The sequence below is a fragment of the Oncorhynchus mykiss genome, chromosome 5 (genome assembly GCF_013265735.2).
Source record: "Oncorhynchus mykiss isolate Arlee chromosome 5, USDA_OmykA_1.1, whole genome shotgun sequence".
Taxonomy (NCBI): Eukaryota; Metazoa; Chordata; class Actinopteri; order Salmoniformes; family Salmonidae; genus Oncorhynchus; species Oncorhynchus mykiss.
In genome coordinates this window covers 80111462-80135015 of record NC_048569.1, presented here as the reverse complement: position 1 = coordinate 80135015, position 23554 = coordinate 80111462, and the positions used below count along the sequence as shown (strand labels likewise).

Here is a 23554-nt window from a genome sequence, read left to right as displayed (position 1 = left end):
GGTCGAATTGCTGCAAAGAAACCACTACTAAAGGACACCAGTAAGAAAGGCAAGGGAAGAGGCTTGTTTGGGCCAAGAAACACGAGCAATGGTCATTAGACCGGAGGAAATCTGTCCTTTGGTCTGATGAGTCCAAATTTGAGATATTTGGTTCTAACCGCCGTGTCTTTGTGAGACAGTATAGGTTAATGGATGATCTCTGCGTGTGTGGTTCCCACTGTGAAGCATGGAGGAGGATGTGTGATGGTGTGGGGGTGCTTTGCAGGTGAAACTGTCTGATTTATTTAGAATTCAAGGCACACTGAACCAGCATGGATATCACATCATTCTGCAGCGATCCGCCATCCCATCTGGTTTGCGCTTAGTGGGACAATCATTTTGTTTTTCAACAGGACATTGACCCAAAACACACCTCCAGGCTGTGTAAGGGCTATTTCTCCAAGAAGGAGATTGACGGAGTGCTGCATCAGATGACCTGGCCTCCACAATCACCCAACCTCAACCCAATTGACATTGTGAAGGAAAAGAAGCCAACAAGCATATGTGGAAACTCCTTCAAGACTGTTGGAAAAGATTTCCAGGTGAAGCTGGTTGAGAGAATGCAAAGCTGTCAAGGCAAAGAGTGGTTACTTGTAGAATCTTGAAGAATCTCAAATTGAAAATCTATTCTGATTTGTATAACTTTTTTTACTACATGATTCCATATGTGTTATTTCATAGTTTTGATGTCTTCACTGTTGGAGGCCACTGTGTTATTGGGTACGTTCAATGATGCAGACATTTTTTGGTACCCTTCCTCAGATCTGTGCCTTGACACAATCCTGTCTCTGAGCTCTTCGGACAATTCCTTCGACCTCATGGCTTGGTTTTTGTTCTGATATGCACTGTCAACTGTGGGACCTTTATATTGACTGGTGCCTTTCCAAATCATTTCCAATCAATTTAATTTGAAACACAGCACACTACTGCTCATGCTCCCAGGTGATATTTATTTACTTGAAGTTTCCTCTCAATGTCCCTTCCCCTGCGTGACATCTTGACCATTTCTATTCCAATGTATCTCAGAACTAATAGGATGTCCAGCTTGTACAATGACAAGCAACCAGATTTAGCTGACAACTCCAGCACCTACAGAAAGTACCTGAATGTGCATATGTTCTTTAGCTTTTGTAGAATCAATTGAATTTACCACAGATGGACTCCATTTAAGTTGTAGAAACATCTCAAGGATGATCAATGGAAACAGGATGCACCTGAGCTCAATTTTGAGTCTCATAGCAATGGGTCTGAATAATTATGTAAATAAGATTTTGTTTTTTATTTCTAATACATTTGCACAAATTATCAAACCTTTTTTCCCTTGTCATTATGGGGTTTTGTGTGTAGATTGAGGATTTTTTTTATTTCATCAATTTTAGAATTAGGCTGTAATGTAACAACGTGAAAAAAGTTAGGGGGTCTGAATGCTTACCGAACGCACTGCACAGTTTGGATGTGTCCCAAATGGCACCCTATTCACTATAGTGCACTACTTTTGACCAGAGCTTTGTTGGCCCTGGTCAAATGTATTGCTGTCAATAGGAGAATAGGGTGCCATTTGAGTGACTTTGGATGGTGTTTTCTAACGCCTCCACCTATACCTCAGCTGAGTATATGACCTCTGACCTCTGCCCTGTGTGATGTCATCAGCTATCATCCAGAAGCCCCTGAGCTGCAAATCAGGAAGATGGCTGACCTGTGTTTCCTGGTTCAGCACTATGAGCTGGCCTACAGCTGCTACCACACGGCCAAGAAGGACTTCTTATCTGACCAGGCCATGCTCTATGCCGCTGGGGCGCTGGTGAGAACACACACACAGAAAGGGAGAGAGAGATGTGGCGCACACACACACACTGTTGTGGAAATTCTAATCAATAAGGAGGAGAGACAAGGTCAATCACTGATCAGGATATTACTTTATTCACAACTTATTTATAATGCGGCATAGAGTAATTGCTCTGCAATAATGAGGCTGGTTGACTCAACAGCGAGCAGCTCTGACATTCAAAGAATGTAAAATATATTTCATAGCAAAGATGCACCTTCTTAGTCTACATGACAAACAACAGATGTATGGAATGGGTCACAAGGTGATACTTGATATATGAGAAAGCAGTATCCCCTAGCCAGATGGTATTTGTTATGAAGACCTTTCTTATTCTACAGAGTTAGGCCCCGAAGATCTCGTCCCTGGTACAGAAACACCAACTCATTCTATGGCATAAATCAATTGTAAAGTCCTGAGGGGAGTGAGCCTCTGGGTCATACACTATCCCAAGATAGGTGCAACATCAGAGATGACGTACAGTGCTTCCAGACACTACCACACACACCTTTTCTCAGACCTGATCTCCCCCAAGTCCAAAGGAGAGAGTGACTGGTGCACAGACATTCTGGAGACAAGTAATTGGTTCCCCATTTAATCACATGGTTTAAAATAGGTAAAGACACATTCACATATGAAGACAATGTTCCAGCCTGTCCTCTTCTCTTTCTGATATTCTGCATAGCAAAAGGGACATGTGATAGACAAGCCTGACTTCTCCCCTCTCTGGGCCCCAGATGACTGAGGCCCATATGAGGGTGGAAGTGCAACTGCTAACACCAGAGTCCAAAGGGATACATTCTAATAGCAAGAGTTCAACAGTTCAATCAAATAAGCATATGCAGATAAGACATCTTAATAATCTATATTACTGAGCTAATTCTGATTCTTCTGCCACAATACTCAGATAACCTACACAGAAACACAAGTGAATACTGTACATGCTCACACACACATCACATGCACACACACACACAGTACATTGTCATGACGGTAATGAACAGTCTTGTAGAAAGGACACAGCAGGAGCAAAGGTTCAGGTGCCAGAAAGGTAGTGCTTAGTAGCAGTAGCACATGCAGTACAATACTGAGGCTGAGCACACACCAATCTTTCCTGCACTTCTGAATGACGCCAACAAAGCAACAGAGTCCTGAGAAGTGCGGTATCTACCACAGTAGACTAGAAAAAGAGGCAATGTGAAGTTTGTCCTAGCATTCCGCTGTGTTAGCCATGAGGTGTGGCCGCATCGTTATCTGGGCCACGGGAATATTAACAGCAGACCTGTTTGTGTTTGAAACACGTACAGGTGCGTGTGTTTGAGATTCTAATAGCCAGAATATTTTTGACAGTCTGATGTGGTCTGGAGCTGTGACGTGTCCATTCCTATCCTCCACACACCCACCATATTACCACTTATGACACTCAACACTAATTGTTATTTGAATATATGAGAAATGGATATTTTAAATGGTTGTCATTCTCCTCTCATATTGCTGCACCCTCTTTCTCGTTATCTCTCTGTTTCTCTCTCGCTCTCTGTCGGTCTGTCTGTAGGAGATGGCAGCAGTGTCTGCGTTTCTCCAGGGTGGGGCTCAAAGGCCGTATCCAGCACACTATATGGACACGGCAATTCAGACCTACAGAGATGTGTGCAAGTACGGCATTGACACACACAGCTGCATGTGTTGTCACAAAAACACACATTGATTAACAATATCCAGGAAGCTAAAATACCCAGCCTCATAGCTCAACAGCCACATACAAGTCACAAAACACACAACTACAATGCACTGGCTCTCCAACTCCTGTGGTAGTGTGTATGAATGTTTTATAAATGTCCCACCCACAGGAACAAGGTCCTAGCTGAGCGTTGTGCTCTGTTCAGTGCTGAGGTACTGAAGAGTCAGGCCAAGTATTCTGATGCTGCTACCCTCCTCATTAAGATGACCAGTGAGGTGAGAAGAACACACTACTTCTCATTTGGACCACAGGTTCTATGTTTTTATTCTGTAGATTGACCTCTGGCTCTGTGCATTTCTGTGGAAGTCAGATTATTGAATGTTACGTGTATCATATACAGTTGAAGTCGGAAGTTTACACACACTTATTTTTTAACCACTCCACAAATTTCTTGTTAACAAACTATAGTTTTGGCAAGTCGTTTAGGACATCTACTTTGTGAATGACACAAGTAATTTTTCCAACAATTGTTTACAGACAGATTATTTAACTTATAATTCACTATATCACAATTCCAGTGGGTCAGAAGTTTACATACACTAAGTTGACTGTGCCTTTAAACAGCTTTGAAAATTTCAGAAAATGTCATGGCTTGAGAAGCCTCTGATAGGCTAATTGACATAATTTGAGTAAATTGGAGTTGTACCTGTGGATGTATTTCAAGGCCTACCTTCAAACTCAGTGCCTCTTTGCTTGACATCATGGGAAAATCAAAAGAAATCAGCCAAGACCTCAGAGGGAAAGGAAGGAGACGCGTTCTGTCTCCTTGAGTTGAATGTACTTTGATTGCGAAGTGCAAATCAATCCCAGAACAACAGCAAAGGACCTTGTGAAGATGCTGGAGGAAACAGGTACAAAAGTATCTATATCCACAGCAAGGAAGAAGCCACTGCTCCAAAACCGCCATAACAAAGCAGATTACGGTTTGCAACTGCACATGGGGACAAAGATCGTACTTTTTGGAGAACTGTCTCCTCTGGTCTGATGAAATAAAAATAGAACTGTTTGGCCATAATAACCATCGTTATGGAGGAAAAAGGTGGAGGCTTGCAAGCCGAAGAACACCATCCCAACAGTGAAGCACGGGGGTGGCAGCATCATATTGTGGGGGTGCACTTCACAAAATAGATGACATCATGAGGAAGAAAATTATGTGGATATATTGAAGCAACATCTCAAGACATCAGTCAGGAAGTTAAAGCTTGGTCGCAAATGGGTCTTCCAAATGGACAATGACCCCAAGCATACTTCCAAAGTTGTGCCAAAATGGCTTACGGACAACAAAGTCAAGGTACTGGGGTGGCCATCACAAAGCCCTGACCTCCAATCTTATAGAAAATCTGTCGGGCTGAACTGAAAAAGCGTGTGCGAGCAAGGAGGCCTACAAACCTGACTCAGTTACACCAGCTCTGTCAGGAGGAATGGGCCAAAATTCACCCAATTTATTGTGGGAAGCTTGTGGAAGGCTACCCGACACATTTGACCCAAGTTAAACAATTTAAAGGCAATGCTACCAAATGCTAATTGAGTGTATGTAAACTTCTTACCCACTGGGAATGTGATGAAATAAATAAAAGCTGAAATAAATCATTCTCTCTACAATTATTCTGACATTTCACATTCTTAAAATTAAGTGGTGATCCTAACTGACCTGAGACCGGGAATTTTTACTAGGATTAAATGTCAGGAAATGTGAAATACTGAGTTAAAAAAATATTTGGCTAAGGTGTATGTGAACTTCCAAATTCAACTGTATTTATGTGTGAAACCTTTGTAATGTTGCTGCCTGCAACTGTCTTGAACAGGTCTCTCTGTACAAATAAAGGTTAAATTAATGTATGTGTGTGATATGTCGATGGTATTACCTAACCTGTGTGTCTCAATCTCACTCTCAGGATTCTGATCTGTGTTCTGCCCTCCTATTGGAGCAAGCAGCCCACTGCTTCATTAACATGCGAAACCCCATGGTTAGGAAGTTTGCCTTCCACATGATCCTGGCAGGACACCGCTTCAGCAAGGCAGGACAGGTAAGTGGAACACAACCTGTGTTCGTGCATATTTGTTTGTGCATACCTGTGTGTGTGTGTGTTAACCACAGCCAGGCCTTTTAAAAACAGAACTAGGTTATTCATGTTTGCTGACATTTATTACTAATTTAAAAAACGTTTGATCACCAGATGAACAGAACAAGGTGATCTGAGATAGACCGGTGATTTACAGGTAGCTAGGTAGGTCAGAGAGGTTTAAGACTTGTCTTTTATGTTCAGAGCAGCATGATGTGAATGAAGTTCTAGAACCGTTAGAGCATTCCATTTATAACTTTTGACTGATTGTACTCTTTCCCTCTCGTTTTCCCCTCTGTTCTGTCATTTTCTGCTTTGCTTTTCTTTCTTTCTTTGTGTTCCATCTTCTTGCTCTCCCTCTCTACCTGTACCTTGTTCCCTCTTCCCCACCCTCTGTATCCCTCTCTCCCATTTCCCCCTCCCTGTCTTCGTCCCCCCACATGCCACCTCTCTCTCACTCGCTGTAGAAGCGTCATGCGTTGCGGTGTTACTGCCAGGCCATGCAGGTGTATAAGGGTAAAGGCTGGTCCCTGGCTGAGGACCATATCAACTTCACTATCGGCCGCCAGTCCTTTACGCTGCGCCAACCAGAGAACGCTGTCTTAGCCTTCAGACACATCCTCACCAACGACAGCCAGCAGACCGCCACACAGCAGGGAGCCTTCCTCCGGGAGTACCTCTATGTCTACAGGGTAACACTCACAATGTTAATACAACCCTATCACAACCTGAAAACAACCTTAACACATTGTTAGCAGGGAGCCTTCCTCATAGACATGACAAGATGACAACACAACCTATACATAACCGCAATACAACCTCAGGGAGCCTTCCTTAGAGAGTCACACACTGTCCCACTGTTTCTGAAGAAACATTCACCTGAAATCTGAACCCAATTTGAAGTCTTATTATAACACCAACTCAGCATGCAGAGTCCGTTAGTGAGTCTTGCACAGGCTATATTTTAGTGTGTGTGTGATGGTCTGCTTCAGTGTTTGTTAACAGTATGTCCTTACTTTACCTGTTCCTCCAGAATGTGCCAGGGGTGTGTGAGGTGGCACTACCCCAGCTGCCCCTACCCTGCATCAACAGCTCTGCTACCAGGGTCTACTTTGGCCACGAACGCCGCCTGGCAGAGGGTAAGACTGACACACACACAAATTTCACCACCAAGCATTGCTCCCCAGTCACATATTTAAAGCTGCTAAATAACTGTGTATACAGTGGGGAGAACAAGTATTTGATACACTGCCGATTTTGCAGGTTTTCCTACTTACAAAGCATGTAGAGGTATGTCATTTTTACCATAGGTACACTTCAACTGTGAGAGACGGAATCTAAAATAAAAATCCAGAAAATCACATTGTATGATTTTTAAGTAATTAATTAGCATTTTATTGCATGACATAAGTATTTGATCACCTACCAACCAGTAAGAATTCCGGCTCTCACAGACCTGCTAGTTTTTCTTTAAGAAGCCCTCCTGTTCTCCACTCATTACCTGTATTAACTGCACCTGTTTGAACTCGTTACCTGTATAAAAGACACCTGTCCACACACTCAATCAAACAGACTCCAACCTCCCCACAATGGCCAAGACCAGAGAGCTGTGTAAGGACATCAGGGACAAAATTGTAGACCTGCACAAGGCTGGGATGGGCTACAGGACAATAGGCAAGCAGCTTGGTGAGAAGGCAACAACTGTTGGCGCAATTATTAGAAAATGGAAGAAGTTCAAGATGACGGTCAATCACCTTCGGTCTGGGGCTCAATGCAAGATCTCACCTCGTGGGGCATCAATGATCATGAGGAAGGTGAGGGATCAGCCCAGAACTACACAGCAGGACCTGGTCAATGACCTGAAGAGAGCTGGGACCACAAATATTAAGTTCTGCTTTTCTGATGTATCAAATACTCATGTCATGCAATAAAATGCAAATGAATTACTTAAAAATCATACATTTTGATTTTTTTAGATTCCGTCTCTCCCAGTTGAAGTGTACCTATTATAACAATTACAGACCTCTACATGCTTTGTAAGTAGGAAAACCTGCAAAATCGGTAGTGTATCAAATACTTGTTCTCCCCACTGTATATACATCTACATGTTAAACAAAGGTTGTTTAAAGTAACCACCCTTTTCCTTGATGACAGCGTTGCACACTCTTGTCATTCTCTCAACCAGCTTCACATGGAATGTTTTTCCAACATAGTTCCAACATATGCTGAGCACTTGTTGGCTTTTTTTCCTTCATTCTACAGTCCAACTCATCCCAAACCATCTCAATTTGTCTGAGGTCGGGTGATTGTGGAGGCCAGGTCATCTGATGCAGCACTCCATCACTCTCCTTTGTAAAATAGCCCTTACACAGCCTGGAGGTGTGTTTTAGGTCATTGTCCTGTTGAAGAACAAGTGATAGTCCCACTAAACGCAAACCAGATGGGATGGTGAATCGCTGTGGTAGCCATGCTTGTTAAGTGTGCCTTGAATTCTTAATAAATCCCCTGACAGTGTCATCAGCAAAGCACCATCACACCACCACCTCCATGCTTCACGATTGGAACCACACATTCGAGGATCATCCGCTCACCTACTCTGCGTCTCACAAAGACACGGCAATTGGAACCAAAAATCTAAAATCGACTCATCAAACCAAAGGACAGATTTCCACTGGTCTAATGTCCGTTGCTCGTGTTCCTTGGTACAAGGAAGTCTCTTTTTCTTATTGGTGTCCTTTTAGTATTAGTTTCCTTTCAGCAATTTGACCATGAAGGCCTGATTCACGCTGTTCCCTCTGAACAGTTGATGTTGAGATGTGTCCGTTACCTGAACTCTGTAAAGCATTTATTTGGGCTGCAATTTCTGAGGTGCAGTTAACTGTAATGAACTTATCCTCTGCAGCAGAGGTAACTCAGGGTCTTCCCTTCCTGTAGTGGTCCTCATGAGAGCCAGTTTCATCATGAGAGCTAGAATACTTGTTCTCCCCACTGTATATGTTTTCAAGATCCATACTGCCTCCAGCTCATTGCAAAGTGGTGTGTGATGCATTGATGAACCCTGCCTTCCGTTGCTTATGCATTTGAATCGCGAATGGGAATCGTGCTTCAATTACCAGTTGAGAAATTTAAATATTAGCTATTTTTAATGGTAATCCCAAAAATATTTTTAGCAGAACATTGCATTTAGAATTGTTGCACAATGATTGGCTTATAAAAGTGCTGCCTGACAGATTTTCTGCTTAAAAGGCTCTATCTGTATGCAGTGTGTGATAACTAAGATTCATAACTAATTTAACACCAATTTAATTCTACGAAATTATTAAAATGAACCCATAGACAGATGAGCATGACCCTTCAAATGTATTTACATCACCTGGTATTTTCATCAATGAATACCCCAAAAATCATTATTTCGCAATCGGGTTTTGGTGTATGACTACTTTAAAACGTTTAGTATTTGGTGGTCTCATATTCCTAGCACGCAATGACTACGTCAAGCTTGTGACTACACACTTGTTGAATAGATTTGTTTTGGTTATGTTTTGCCCAATAGAAACAGAATGGTGAATGATAACTTTAGTTGAGTAGATAAGATATTTCTGAACACTTCTAAATGAATCCTGATAATTTAACTAGGCAAGTCAGTTAAGAACAAATTCTTATTTTCAATGACGGAACAGTGGGTTAGGTTAACTGCCTGTTCAGGGGCAGAACGACAGATTTGTACCTTGTCAGCTCGGGGGTTTGAACTTGCAACCTTGCGGTTACTAGTCCAACACTCTAACCACGAGGCTACCCTGCCGCCCCAATGAAGATTAGAGGCTTCAACAACACGATAACCTATCACCATTACCAATAACAGGGGAGATGAGCATTTTTTTGACACAATACGTTATTCACCATTAACTTCCAAAATGCTGCAGTATAGAGCCAAATTGAATATTTTAGCTTCACTGCAAATGCATACGGAGGGTAGTGTATGTATGTATCCCTTTTGCACCAACCTACTCACACAGTAATTGTTTTGATCCACAATGTCCTTGTCAAGTTGTGTTATTAATATATTTAATTTCCCAGGCAGAAATCTATGTTCTACTGGATAGTGCTTGTTTGATCCATAATGACCTGATTAATTGATCAATTTATTTATTGTGATATTGGTTATTGATCAGGTGAGAAGCAGGCTGCCACCCATGTGTCCTTGGACCAGGAGTTTGATCAGGACCTAGCTGCCGTGTGGCAGGACCTCGAGGAACAGGTGGTTGCTGCCGCCAACCGTGGGGTTGTCCCGTCAACGTTCTACCCTACCCAGTGCTGCCTCAACAGTCAGACGGACAATCTCCACTTCCCGCTGGCTGTAGTAGAAGGTAAGAACAGTTATTCTCCTCCGTACAACACCTCTCCCATTTCCTCATCACTTTTCGTATCTCACTTTCTCATTAAAGAATGAGTCTGGAAACTCGATAGTTAGCCCATACAACCCCATACCTGCACCCACACACACTGAGTGTATAAAACATGAGGAACACCTGCTTTTCATGAGACTGAACAGGTGAATCCAAGTGAAAGCTATGATCCCTTACTGATGTCACTTGTTAAACCTCTCTAGGATATGTGGGACGCTAGCTCCCACCTCGTCAACAATCGCTGAAATTGCAGGGTGCCAAATTCAAAACAACAGAAATCCCATAATAAAAATTCCTGAAACATACAAGTATTTTACACCATTTTAAAGATAAACGTCTTGTAAATCCAGCCACAGTGTCCGATTTCAAATAGGCTTTACGGCGAAAGCACACCAAACGATTATGTTAGGTCAGCACCTAGTCACAGAAAACCATAAAGCCATTTTCCAGCCAAGGAGAGCCCTCACAAAAGTCAGAAATAGCGATGAAAAGAATCACTAACCTTTGATCTTCATCAGATGGCACTCACAGGACTTCATGTTACACAATAAATGTGTGTTTTGTTGGATAAAGTTTATCTTTATGTCCAAAAACCTAATTTGAAATGGTTGTTTTAGGTTCAGAAATGCATTGTCTCAAACAAACATCCGGTGAACGTGCAGAGAGCCACATCAAGTTACAGAAATACTCATAATAAACATTGATAAGATACTCCATAATAAACATTGATAAAAGATACAAGTGTTATGCATGGAAATATCGATAAACTTCTCCTTAATGCAACTTCTCCTTAATGTCAGATTTCAAAAAGGCTTACGGCGAAAGCACACCTTTTGATTATGTTAGGTCAGCACCTGCTTACTTACAAGCCCTTAACTCTTCTTGATCTGCACTGTTGGTTAAGAAAATATTTAAAAAGTAATAATAATTAACACGATAAGAATAACAATAACGAGTCCACAGTTAAAGTTGGAAGTTTACTTACACTTTGATTAGTCATTAAAACTCATTTTTCAACCACGCCGCAAATTTCTTGTTAACAAACTATAGTTGGGGCCTCCCGGGTGGCGCAGTGGTTAAGGGCGCTGTACTGCAGCGCCAGCTGTGCCATCAGAGACCCTGGGTTTTTCGCCCAGGCTCTGTCGTAACCGGCCGCGACCGGGAGGTCCGTTGGGCGACGCACAATTGGCCTAGCGTCGTCCGGGTTAGGGAGGGCTTGGTCGGTAGGGATGTCCTTGTCTCATCACCCACCAGCGACTCCTGTGGCGGGCCGGGCGCAGTGCACGCTAACCAAGGTTGCCAGGTGCACGGTGTTTCCTCCGACACATTGGTGCGGCTGGCTTCCGAGTTGGATGGTGCTGTGTTAAGAAGCAGTGCGGCTAGGTTGGGTTGTGTATCGGAGGACGCATGACTTTCAACCTTCGTCTCTCCAGAGCCCGTACGGGAGTTGTAGCGATGAGACAAGATAGTAGCTACTACAACAATTGGACACTACGAAATTGGGGCGAAAAAGGGGTAAAATGAAGAATAAAAAAAAACTATAGTTTTGGCAAGTCGGTTAGGACATCTACTTTGTGCGTGACACAAGTCATTTTTCCAACAATTGTTTACAGACAGATTAATTCACTGTGTCACAATTCTAGTGGGTCAGAAGTTTACATACAGCAAGTTGACTGTGCCTTTAACCTCTTGAAGCTAGGGGGCACTATTTTCATTTTTGGAAAAATAACATGCCCAAAGTAAACGGCCTATTTCTCAGGACCAGATGCTAGAATATGCATATAATTGACAGCTTAGGATAGAAAACACTCTAAAGTTTCCAACTGTAAAATTATTGTCTGTGAGTATAACAGAACTGATATTGCAGGTGAAAGCCTAAGAAAAATCCAATCAGGAGGTGACTCATGTTTTGAAACCGTCGTGTTCCTATGCACCCCTATTGGCCATTGAAAGGGATATCAACCAGATTCCTTTTTCTACGTATTCCCTAAGGTGTCTACAGCATTTTGACGTAAACGACTACATTGCGTAAGTGGCCAGCTGAGGGCTGTCAGAGTGATTCTTGCATAAAAGAATCACTCGCTCCTACTGAAAAGCCAATTGTCCCGGTTGATATATTATCAAATAGATATTTGAAAAACACCTTGAGGATTGATTATAAAAAACATTTGCCATGTTTCTGTCGATATTATGGATATAATTTGGATTTTTTCCCGGCGTTGTCATGAATGCTATTTCCGGTGGATTTCTCAACATAACGTGACCAACACATGGTATTTTGGGTATAAAAATAATCTTTATGGAACAAAAGGAACATTTGCTGTCAAACTGGGAGTCTCGTGAGTGAAAACATCCGAAGCTCATCAAAGGTAAATGAATAATTTGATTGCTTTTCTGATTTTCGTGAACAAGCTTCCGGCTGCTAGCTGGACATAATGCTATGCTAGGCTATCGATAAACTTACACAAACGCTTGTCTTGCTTTGGCTGTAAAGCATAATTTCAAAATCTGAGATGACAGGGTGATTAACAAAAGGCTAAGCTGTGTTTCACTATATTTCACTTGTGATTTCATGAATATGAATATTTTCTAGTAATATTTTTTGACCGTTGCGCTATGCTAATTAGTATAGTTGATGACATTTCTCCCGGATCCGGGATGGGTAGTTCCAAGATTTTAAACAGCTTGGAAAATTCAAGAAAATGTCATGGCGTTAGAAGCTTCTGGTAGGCTAATTGACATCATTTGAGTCAATTGGAGGTGTACCTGTGGATGTATTTCAAGGCCTACCTTCAAATTCAGTGCCTCTTTGCTTGACATCATGGGAAAATCAAAAGAAATCAGCCAAAAATTGTAGACTTCAACAAGTCTGGTTCATCCTTGGGAGCAATTTTCAAACACCTGAAGGTACCACGTTCATCTGTACAAACAATAGTACGCAAGTATAAACACCATGCCGTCATACCGCTCAGGAAGGAGATGCGTTCTGTCTCATAGAGATGAACGTACTTTGATGCGAAAAGTGCAAATCAATCCCAGAATAACGGCAAAGGACCTTGTGAAGATGCTGGAGGAAACAGATACAAAAGTATCTATATCCACAGTAAAACGAGTAAAACTATTTCATTGTGGAGCAAGAGGAGTTGGAGCCCTGTCTATGTTGGTAGATAAGAGATCTTGTACGAGATCTTCAGTTTCTTGGCAATTTCTCGCATAGAATAGCCTAAATTTCTCAGAACAAGAATAGACTGATATGTTTCAAAAAGGAAGTTAATTTCTGGTTTCTGGCCATTTTGAGCCTGTAATCGAACCCACAAATGCTGATACTTCAGATGCTCAACTTGTCTAAAGAAGGACAGTTTTGTTGCTTCTTTAATCAGAACAGTTTTCAGCTGTGCTAGCATAATTGCAAAGGGGTTTTCTAATGATTAATTGGCCTTTTAAAATTATAAACTTGGATTAGCTAACAGAGCATTCCATTGGAACACAGGAGTGACGGTTGCTGATAATGGGCCTCTGTACGCCTATTTAGATATTCCATTCAAAACCAGCTGTTTCCAGCTACAATAGTTATTTACAACATTAATAATGTCTACACTGTATTTTGATCAATTTGATGTTCTTTTAATGGACAAAAGATGTGATTTTTCTTTCAAAAACAAGGACATTTCTAATTGACCGCAAACTATTGAGCGGTAGTGTGACGTGACTATCATTAATGTGATGACTGCTATTCATCTAATAATTACCTCCTACGTTTGAATTATTATTAGATTTAAATTAATCATGTTACAACTAACTCATTAGGAATCTGGGGCACCATGGGAAAAGTGTGTTTAATGAGGTAACGTTTCCCAAATTAACTTGAGTATATAGATATCATGCCAGTCATCAATTTAATAATTTCCTCATATCAGTCTTATTCTGAACGTTGTAGACTCGGGTCTCACTGATCATTCCGTACCACAAAAATGTATTTGGTCATTTATTTACTAACAAGCTAAATGATAATATACACACACACACACACACACTGTATAGGTTATTGACTAGAAACTTAGTACCATGACAAGAGGTCCCACGCGGACCAACCCAATATGACACGTGTTACACAAGATGGCACTTTAAAGAGAGAGAGAAAGAGAAACAACACTTGGATACATTTGTAAACTACGCTTAATTTAGCCATAATACCTTGCCCCGAACTGCTACTCTTTTATGGGTAAGAAGTGTAATGCATGTATTTACGTGTTTAAGGTCTTCGTTGGGTAACTCTGTTGGGCCCAGGCCTTCGTGGGCTGAGTTCCGCTTCGTGAGATTCGACGTAGGCCTTGTTCTTTGGATGGCCGTCTCCTTTGTTCTCAGGTGTAAGTCTCTGATTGATTGTCCACAAGATGTCACAATGGCCTTTCTCTTAGTTGCTTGTTTCCTTGTATTCGTACTGGAAGAGTGGTCTTCTGAGCACGACTAAAATCAGTCGCATGCATTCGTGAATGCAATTGCCGACATGGAACAGTTTATTTAACAGTTAGGCTATTTATTATATACCTAATTAAGTTGGGGTTTCATCTCTCCTCATTTTTCATAGATAGTTAATACGAGGGGCTTCAGGTAACCTAGCGCATTGCACTAGTAACCGAAAGGTTGCAAGATCAAATCCCAGAGCTGACAAGGTAAGAACCCACTGTTCCTAGGCCGTCATTGAAATTAAGAATTTGTTCTTAACTGACTTGCCTAGTTAACCTCACTGGGATATGTGCGTCCCACCTGGCCGGAAGCCAGTGAAAATGGAGAGCGTCAAATTCAAATCAATTACTATAAAAATCAAACTTTCATGAAATCACACATGTAAGATACCAAATTAAAGCTACACTTGTTGTGAATCCAGCCAACATGTCAGATTTCTTAAAGGCTTTTTGGCGAAAGCAAACGATGCTATTATCTGAGGATAACACCTCCGTAAACAGAGAGAGAAAAGCATATTTCAACCCTGCAGGCGCGACACAAAACGCAGAAATAAAAATATAATTCATGCCTTTGACGAGCTTTTTTTGTTGGCGCTCTAATATTTCCCATAAACATCACAAATGGTCCATTTGTTCGATTAATTCCGTCAAATCATATCCAAAATGTCAATTTATTTGGCGTGTTTCATCCAGAAAAACACCGGTTCCAAAAGTTACCTGTAAACTTTGCAAAAACATTTCAAACTACTTTTGTAATACAACTTTAGGTATTTTTTTAATGTAAATATTCGATAAAATTGAAGACGGGATGGTTGGTCTGTGTTCAATACAGGAGGAAAACAAACTGTAGCTAGCTTCTGGTCACGCGCCTCTATCTAACAGTACACTACAAGTGACCCTCGTTCTGAACAGGGCTACTTCTTCATTACACAAAGGAAAAACCTCAACCAATTTCTAAAGACTGGTGACATCCAGTGGAAGTGGATTCCCAATGAAAACCCATTGAAAAGAGTGACCTCAAAAAACAACAACAAAAAAAAAATCTGAATGGTTTGTCCTCGGGGTTTCGCCTGCTAAATAAGTTCTGTTATACTCACAGACATGATTCAAACAGTTTTAGAAACTTCAGAGTGTTTTCTATCCAAATCTAATAATATGCATATCTTATCTTCTGGGGATGAGTAGCAGGCAGTTGAATTTGGGCATGCATTTCATCGAAGTGAAAATACTGCCCCCTGTCACCAAGAGGTTAAATAAAGGTATAATAAATAAATAAAAAATTGAAGGGCTGTTTTCTCGTCTCCAAACTCTGCGGCATTGTCCTCAACACCAATATGGGTAACTTTGCTATTAGGCATAGAGCAACATGGTCTAGGGAAAGGCGCCAATTCAACAGCACGCTGGTGTTTCAGAACCGTGGACAACCACCGTTATCCAACGCGGGAGTAAGCACATTTGTTATAAAATAATATTTGTATTAGTGTTGCACCATTGTTCTTACGAAATATAACCATACACAATTTCGGTAGCACATGTTTTGGACTCCGCAATGGATTATGCATTATTCAATGGATTAGTCCACTCAGACAGGTGTCTTGTGCACAAGTCATTATTTTTTTTATTTTTTTTCTTGCCTAATGGAATCTCGGTCAACCAACACCCTATCAACCAGTCGACGAGTTGACTAAATGGGGTCAGCCCTAGTATGTGTGCCATTCAGAGGCTGAATGGGTAAGACAAACGATTTAAGTGCCTTTGAACGAGTTATGGTAGTAGGTGCCAGGCGCACCGGTTTGAGTGTGTCAAGAACTGAGAGAGGGGTTTTTCATGCTCAACAGTTTCCCGGGTCTATCAAGAATGGTCCACCACCCAAAGGACATCCAGCCAACTTCACACAACTGTGGGAAGCAATGGAGTAAACATGGGCCAGCATCCCTGTGGAATGCTTTGGACACTTTGTAGTCCATGTCCCAACGAATTGAGGCTGTTCTGTGGGCATAAAAGGGTGCAACTCAATATTAGGAAGGTTTTCTTAATCTTTGTGTACTCCGTGTACTGCATATTACATATGGTTTTGAATTCACTATACTTAGATATCCTCACATTTCTTTGGTTGTGTTTGTCCTCATCCTGGTGTCTCTTTCTGCTCCTATGTAGAACCCATCATAGTTGAGGTGGCGTTCCGGAACCCTCTAAAGGTTCCGCTGGTTCTCTCAGACCTCTCGCTGCTCTGGAAGTTCACGCTCAAAGACTTCTCTCGACCACAACCGCAGGACGTCATGGTTGGAGACGCTGTCACCATCACCAATGAGAAGGAGGCCATCGCTCCCAGGGTAAGAAAGGGAAAGGGGGGGATACCTAGTCAATTGTACACCTGAATGCCTTCAACTGAAATGTGTCTTCCGCATTTAACCCAACCCATCTGAATCAGAGTAACTGTTGGTGTTACCTTCGCTCTGTGAGGCTACAGTGCTGTAAGAGCAGTTACTTTTCAACTCATCACATTCAACTCGTTAACCTCTCATTTTTACAACCGGTCTCGTTACAGACAGTGCAGAAACATGGCATCATCACCACAGAAGTCATCCCAGAGTTCTTCATGAGCCCCGAGGAGACAAGAGTGGTAAGCAGTGGCATCTTTTCTGATTTTAGGCAGTTCTTGGTCTCGCTCTCTTACCATTTTTTCTCTCCCCCATTCTCTACCTCTTTCTTTCTCCGCCTCTTATTTTCTGTGACTTCTCTCTAACTCCATGTTCAATCGCTCTCTTTCTCTCCCCCTCGCTCAACATTGTCATGTGATAACAGTATATGACTCTTCTTTCTGATACAGTTGAAGTCGGAAGTTTACATATACTTAGGTTGGAGTCATTAACTCGTTTTTCAACCACAACCACTATAGTTTTGGCAAGTCGGTTAGGACATGTACTTTGTGCATGACACAAGTAATTTTTCCAACAATTGCTTACAGACAGATTATTTCACTTATAATTCACTGTATCACAATTCCAGTGGGTCAGAAGTTTACATACACTAAGTTGACTGTGCCTTTAAACAGCTTGGACAATTCCAGTAAATTATGTCATAGCCTATCAGAAGCTTCTAAAGCCAATTGACATCATTTGAGTCAATTGGAGGTGTACCTGTGGATGTATTTCAAGGCCTACCTTCAAATTCAGTGCCTCTTTGTGTGACATCATGGGAAAATCAAAAGAAATCAGCCAAGACCTCAGAAACATTTTTTGTAGACCTCTCGTCTGGTTCATCCTTGGGAGCAATTTCCATAAACTTGAAGGTACCACCTTCATCTGTACAAACAATAGTACGCAAGTATAAACACCATGGGACCACGCAGCTGTCATACTGCTCGGGAAGGAGACTCGTTCTGTCTTCTAGCGATGAACGTTCTTTGGTGCGAAAAGTACAAATCAATCCCAGAACAACAGCAAAGGACCTTGTGAAGATGCTGGAGGAAACAGGTACAAAATTATTTATATCCACAGTAAAACGAGTCCTATGTCGACACAACCTGAATGGCTACTCAGCAAGGAAGAAGCCACTGCTCCAAAACCGCCATAAAAAAGCCAGACTACGGTTTGCAACTGCACATGTGGACAAAGATTGTACTTTTTGGAGAAATGTCCTCTGGTCTGATGAAACAAAAATACAATGGTTTGGCCATAATAACCATCATTATGTTTGGAGGAGAAAGAGGGAGGCTTGCATGCCGAAGAACCACCACCACCACGAAGAACTAACATCCCAACCGTGAAGCACAGGGGTGGCAGCATCATGTTGTGAGGGTGCTTTGCTGCAGGACGGACTGGTGTACTTCACAAAATAGATGGCATCATGAGGAGGAAAATTGTGGATATATTGAAGCAACATCTCAAGACATCAGTCAGGAAGTTAAAGCTTGGTTCCAAATGGGTCTTCCAAATGGACAATGACCCCAAGCATACTTCCAAAGTTGTGGCAAAATGGCTTAAGGACAACAAAGTCAAGGTAAAACCCTGACCTCCAATCCTATAGCAGATGTGTGGTCAGAACTGAAAAATCATGTGCGAGCAAGGAGGCCTACAAACCTGACTCGGTTACACCAGCTCTGTCAGGAGGAATGGGCCAAAATTCACCCAACTTATTGTGGGAAGCTTGTGGAAGGCTACCTGACACGTTTGACCCAAGTAAAACAATTTAAAGGCAATGCTACCAAATACTAGTTGAGTGTATGCAAACTTCTAACCCACTGGGAATGTGATGAAAGAAATACAATTTGAAATAAATAATTCTCTCTTCTATTATTTTGACATTTCACATTCTTAAAATAAAGGGGTGATCCTAACTGGCAGGGAATTGTTACTAGGATTAAATGTCAGGAATTGTGAAAACTGAGTTTAAATACGTTTGGCTAAGGTGTATGTAAATTTCTGACTTTTTCCCTCCTCTCCTGGCAGGCTCGTCTGAAGCTGCTTCCTCGTCAGACTGGTCAGCTCACCATCCTGGGTCTAGTCTATAACCTGGCCTCCACACCTTCTACTGGAGACTCTACTATTAACAGCAACAGTTTCTCGCAGAACCAAGGTAACACATACACATGGTCATGCAGTCACACACACACACACACACTGTAAAACCAGTGCTATAAACTTGTTTTGGTCCTTCTCACCCGACCTTTGTTGTGGTTGCGGTACTCTCTAAAGGTCCCTCGGTTCGTGGTCGACAGGACCTAGAGATTCAGGGACCGCGGTTAAACCAGACCAAGGAGGAGAAGACCTCTGTCAGCCACGGTCCTGACCGACGTCTTGACCCCACCATCACCCCTCCCATGCCCCTGCTGGAGGTACTGACTCACCACTGTCCACTACCCCTTACCCAGAAATGAGCTTCAGTGTTTTTTTTGTTGTCATTTTGGAACTAAATTATTCAATGAATCCAGGTCTAATGAATGTCATTTGACCCAATATTATGGCCATAGATTAGCAAATTAACCCTGATATGTATCAAACTACATTTTAAAACAGTTTAGATGTAATTGTAAAAAGTATATGGTTTTGCGTAAGGCAGATTTATGATATTCTTCTGCTTTTTAATATGGTGTTTTATTTTTGATATTTTGGGGTTCAAGCAGCGAGGCTGGGGAAACCTTGTATTTCTTGGTGTTCATTATGTACCTTCTGCCAAATGGGTGGAAAAAAATCTAATTCCAGCGAGATGGTAAGGCCCAGGAGGGTGCAACTTTACATGATGATCAAGGCCCATATGTCACATCCTCTCATGCCGTGCCAATTGGCCACATGGTGGCTCAATAACAAGCCATCATATTGTTACAAAAGTTGGTACACATGTTCCAAACACTGCCAAGACTCAACATTATGCAAGCACTTTCAGATTGACCATAGGGTGGCGCTATAACCGGCACATATTTATCTCTTGACCTGTTTGGATATGAGACTAGCCAGAAAGGAAGAGGCGAAAATCTGTCTTCTCCAGCAGGAGGCGTTGTTTAGTTTCTTTCGCTCACCAAAGTTTTTCGAATTTGGTCAACAAAACATTTAATGGCTTATTTGCTACGTGAGGTTTATTTGAGTGTACTGATATAAGTAGGACATGTAACATTCCAGCAAATTTATTATAAAAAAATAGCCCTTTATATTGCTGTGCATATTCATGACATGAGGTAAGTAGCATAGCATCTTTCTTCATAGAATACAGGCGGTTGACGTCAACTCTAATCGAATATTAAAAAATGTATTAAAATAATGTATCCACCATCCAAAGTAAGGAATAGACAGGCACTTGTGAGCCCTCCATGCTGCATTGTGGACAACAACTCCTATTGTTAACTGTAAACTATGGTTAAGTTTGACCGCATGGTGGACAGGAAAAACCATTCACACAAGCTCATTGGCTCATAACGGCCATATTGTTTGCGCTAGTCCTGGAAAATAGAAGGGTACATAGACACTATATACCATATTTGGTGCCAATCGGCGCAACGGTTCTAGAGAAGGCATTTGAAAGTAGTCAACATCATTGAAAATGGTCCAAAATACATCAAAAGCATATTGCATGATTTGTTTGATGTTGAGTTCTATTATTTGTAAAGCATGATATGGAGTACATAATTAGCTCATCCTAGGGCAATTTGACCTGCTGGTGGTGCTATGGGGCCAAAGCTTGAACCCCGGGCATTGCTTCTTGCAGCTAGCTATATTTATTTTAGTTGTTCTAAAAGAAACAACAAGCGCTATGATGAAACTGGCTCTCATGAGGACTGCCACAGGAAAGGAAGACCCAGAGTTTGCTCTGCTGCAGAGCATACGTTCATTCGAGTTACCAGCCTCAGAAATTGCAGCCCAAAGAAATGCTTCAGTGTTCAAGTAACAGATACATCTCAACATCAACTGTTCAGAAGAGACTGCGTGAATGAGGCTATCATGGTTGAATTGCCACTACTAAAGAAACCACTACTAAAGGACACCAACCGCTGTGTCTTTGTGAGACGCAGAGTAGTTGTGGTTCCCACCGTGAAGCATGGACGAGGAGGTGTGATTGTGTGGGGGTGCTTTGCTGGTGACACTGTCTGTGAATTATTTAGAATTCAAGGCACACTTAACCAGCATGGCTACCACAGCTTTCTGCAGCGGTATGCCATCCTGGTTTGCGCTTAGTGGGACTATAATTTTTTTTTCAACAGGACAATGACCCAACACACCTCCAGGCTGTGTAAGGGCTATTTGTCCTAGGAGAGTGATGGAGTGCTGCATCAGATGATATGGCCTCCAAAATCACCCGATCTCAACCCAATTTGAAATGGTTTGGGATGAGTTGGAGCGCAGAGTGAAGAAAAAGCAGCCAATAAGTGCTCAGCATATGTGGGAACTCCTTAAAGAGTGTTGGAAAAGCATTCTAGGTGAAGCTAGTTAAGAGAATGCCAAGAGAGTGCAAAGCTGTCATCAAGGCAAAGGGTGGCTACTTTGAAGAATCTTTAACACTTTTTTGGTTACTAGATGATTCGAATAGTAAAAATAAAGAAACATTTTGAATGAGTAGGTGTGTCTAAACGTTTGACTGGTGCTGTATATATTTTTTGTTTAGGTGTATATGTGTCTTTGGTCCATGCACATACATAAACTGTTCCATACATTGTCGTGGAAATAAAATGGGGGTGGTTTCTAACTATTCCATCTTTAAGGATTTAATCTACTTGTTTACATTTTTTAAACTTTTTTTGTTGTTTTAGCATTTTAGATTGAACTGGACAGTATGGGAGTAATTCAGACTAGTATATATTTAAAAATGACTTGCAGCCAACAGTTTCTGATTTATATTTGCCTGTCTTTCTCCTGAGGAAGACCGCTACACTGGAGTAGGTCGCACAATAACTAACCTCTATCTGTCCCCATGTCTCCGTCACCATCTCTCTCCCCTCCTGTCTGTCTGCTTTAATTCTATTTTAATTTTTTTACCCTTCCAGGTATTCTTCCTCCAGTTCCCTACTGCCCTACTATGCGGTGAAATCAGGAAGGCCTACGTAGAATTCTGTAATGTGAGTCACGTTCCCCTGTGCGGCCTGCGGGTGGCGTCCACGCACCCAGACTTCTTTACCTTCGGAAGCTCCTCCCTAGCCACACCCCTCACCCCCCTCAGCCCCACCTCCTTTGAGAACTGCTCTGCCTACAAGACCCTGGCCACACCCCCAGGAGCCACGCCCGGGTCGGTAACCGCGGTAACGCTGGTGTCGGCGGCTGACTTTGGGTCGGGAGGAGGAGGAGTGTTTGGTACGGGGGGTAAAAGGGTAGCAGAGATCCCTCTAGGAGAGGGAACGTTAACGCCTGGAGAATCTACCCAGCTGCCCCTGTGGCTAAGAGGACCAGACCAGGAAGGAGTCCATGAGATCAACTTCCTGTTCTACTACGAGGGTGCCGAGAAAGGAGGAAAGATCAGGTGGGGAGAGCAGTCTGGTATTCTAACTACACACTTCACAAGTCAAGATCAGGTAGGGGAGAGTTATTCAATAGAGAACTCGGTACACACTACACAAGCCACATTACATCAGCCATTGAAGTATGGGAGAGGGAGAGAGAGCGCACCCGGTTGTAATCAGGTATCAGCCACTTTAATAATGGGAATTGATGGGAAATGATGTAAAATATATCACTAGCCACTTTAAACAATGCTACCTAATATAATGTTTACATACCCTACATTATTCATCTCATATGTATACGTATATACTGTACTCTATATCATCTACTGCATCTTTATGTAATACATGTATCACTAGCCACTTTAACTATGCCGCTTTGTTTACATACTCAACTCATATGTATATACTGCACTCGATACCATCTACTGTATCTTGCCTATGCCGCTCTGTACCATCACTCATTCATATATCTTTATGTACATATTCTTTGTGTCTATAAGGTAGTAGTTTTGGAATTGTTAGCTAGATTACTTGTTGGTTATTGCTGCATTTTCGGAACTAGAAGCACAAGCATTTCGCTACACTCGCATTAACATCTGCTAACCATGTGTATGTGACAAATAAGATTTGATTTAGTGGAGAGAGAGAGAGAGCGCACCCTGTTAAAATCAGGTAGTGGAGAGAGAGCGCACCCTGTTATAATCAGGTAGTGGAGAGAGAGTGCACCCTGTTATAATCAGGTAGTGGAGAGAGAGCGCACCCTGTTATAATCAGGTAGTGGAGAGAGAGCGCACCCTGTTATAATCAGGTAGTGGAGAGAGAGAGCGCACCCTGTTATAATCAGGTAGTGGAGAGAGAGCGCACCCTGTTATAATCAGGTAGTGGAGAGCGAGCACCCTGTTATAATCACATAGGGGAGAGTTCTCCAAGAGAAGCGTTTTACTCGCTACACATTAGGCCTACTAGAAGACTGCTTATCAGGTAGGAGAGAGGAGCTATTATATTCAGGTAGGGCCGTGGGAAAGCTGCCTGATGCAAGAAACGATCTATTATCATTACGATGAAGAAAAAGAACAGAGGTGATCTA

The 23554-nt window shown here is 42.0% G+C and overlaps 1 protein-coding gene across 2 annotated transcripts in view; it reads left to right on the top strand.

The window, feature by feature from the left end:
• Positions 1 to 23554, top strand: part of LOC110524643 (trafficking protein particle complex subunit 8) — a 91048-nt gene that overhangs the window by 31728 nt on the left and 35766 nt on the right. For both annotated transcript variants that reach the window (XM_021604489.2, XM_021604488.2), the window contains 12 exons: positions 1690 to 1840; positions 3420 to 3520; positions 3715 to 3820; positions 5501 to 5632; positions 6136 to 6360; positions 6702 to 6807; positions 9841 to 10035; positions 16698 to 16873; positions 17089 to 17163; positions 18992 to 19118; positions 19238 to 19377; positions 22015 to 22484. In XM_021604489.2, the coding sequence (XP_021460164.2) occupies positions 1690 to 1840; positions 3420 to 3520; positions 3715 to 3820; positions 5501 to 5632; positions 6136 to 6360; positions 6702 to 6807; positions 9841 to 10035; positions 16698 to 16873; positions 17089 to 17163; positions 18992 to 19118; positions 19238 to 19377; positions 22015 to 22484 (2004 nt within the window). The remainder of the gene's footprint in view (positions 1 to 1689; positions 1841 to 3419; positions 3521 to 3714; positions 3821 to 5500; positions 5633 to 6135; positions 6361 to 6701; positions 6808 to 9840; positions 10036 to 16697; positions 16874 to 17088; positions 17164 to 18991; positions 19119 to 19237; positions 19378 to 22014; positions 22485 to 23554) is intronic.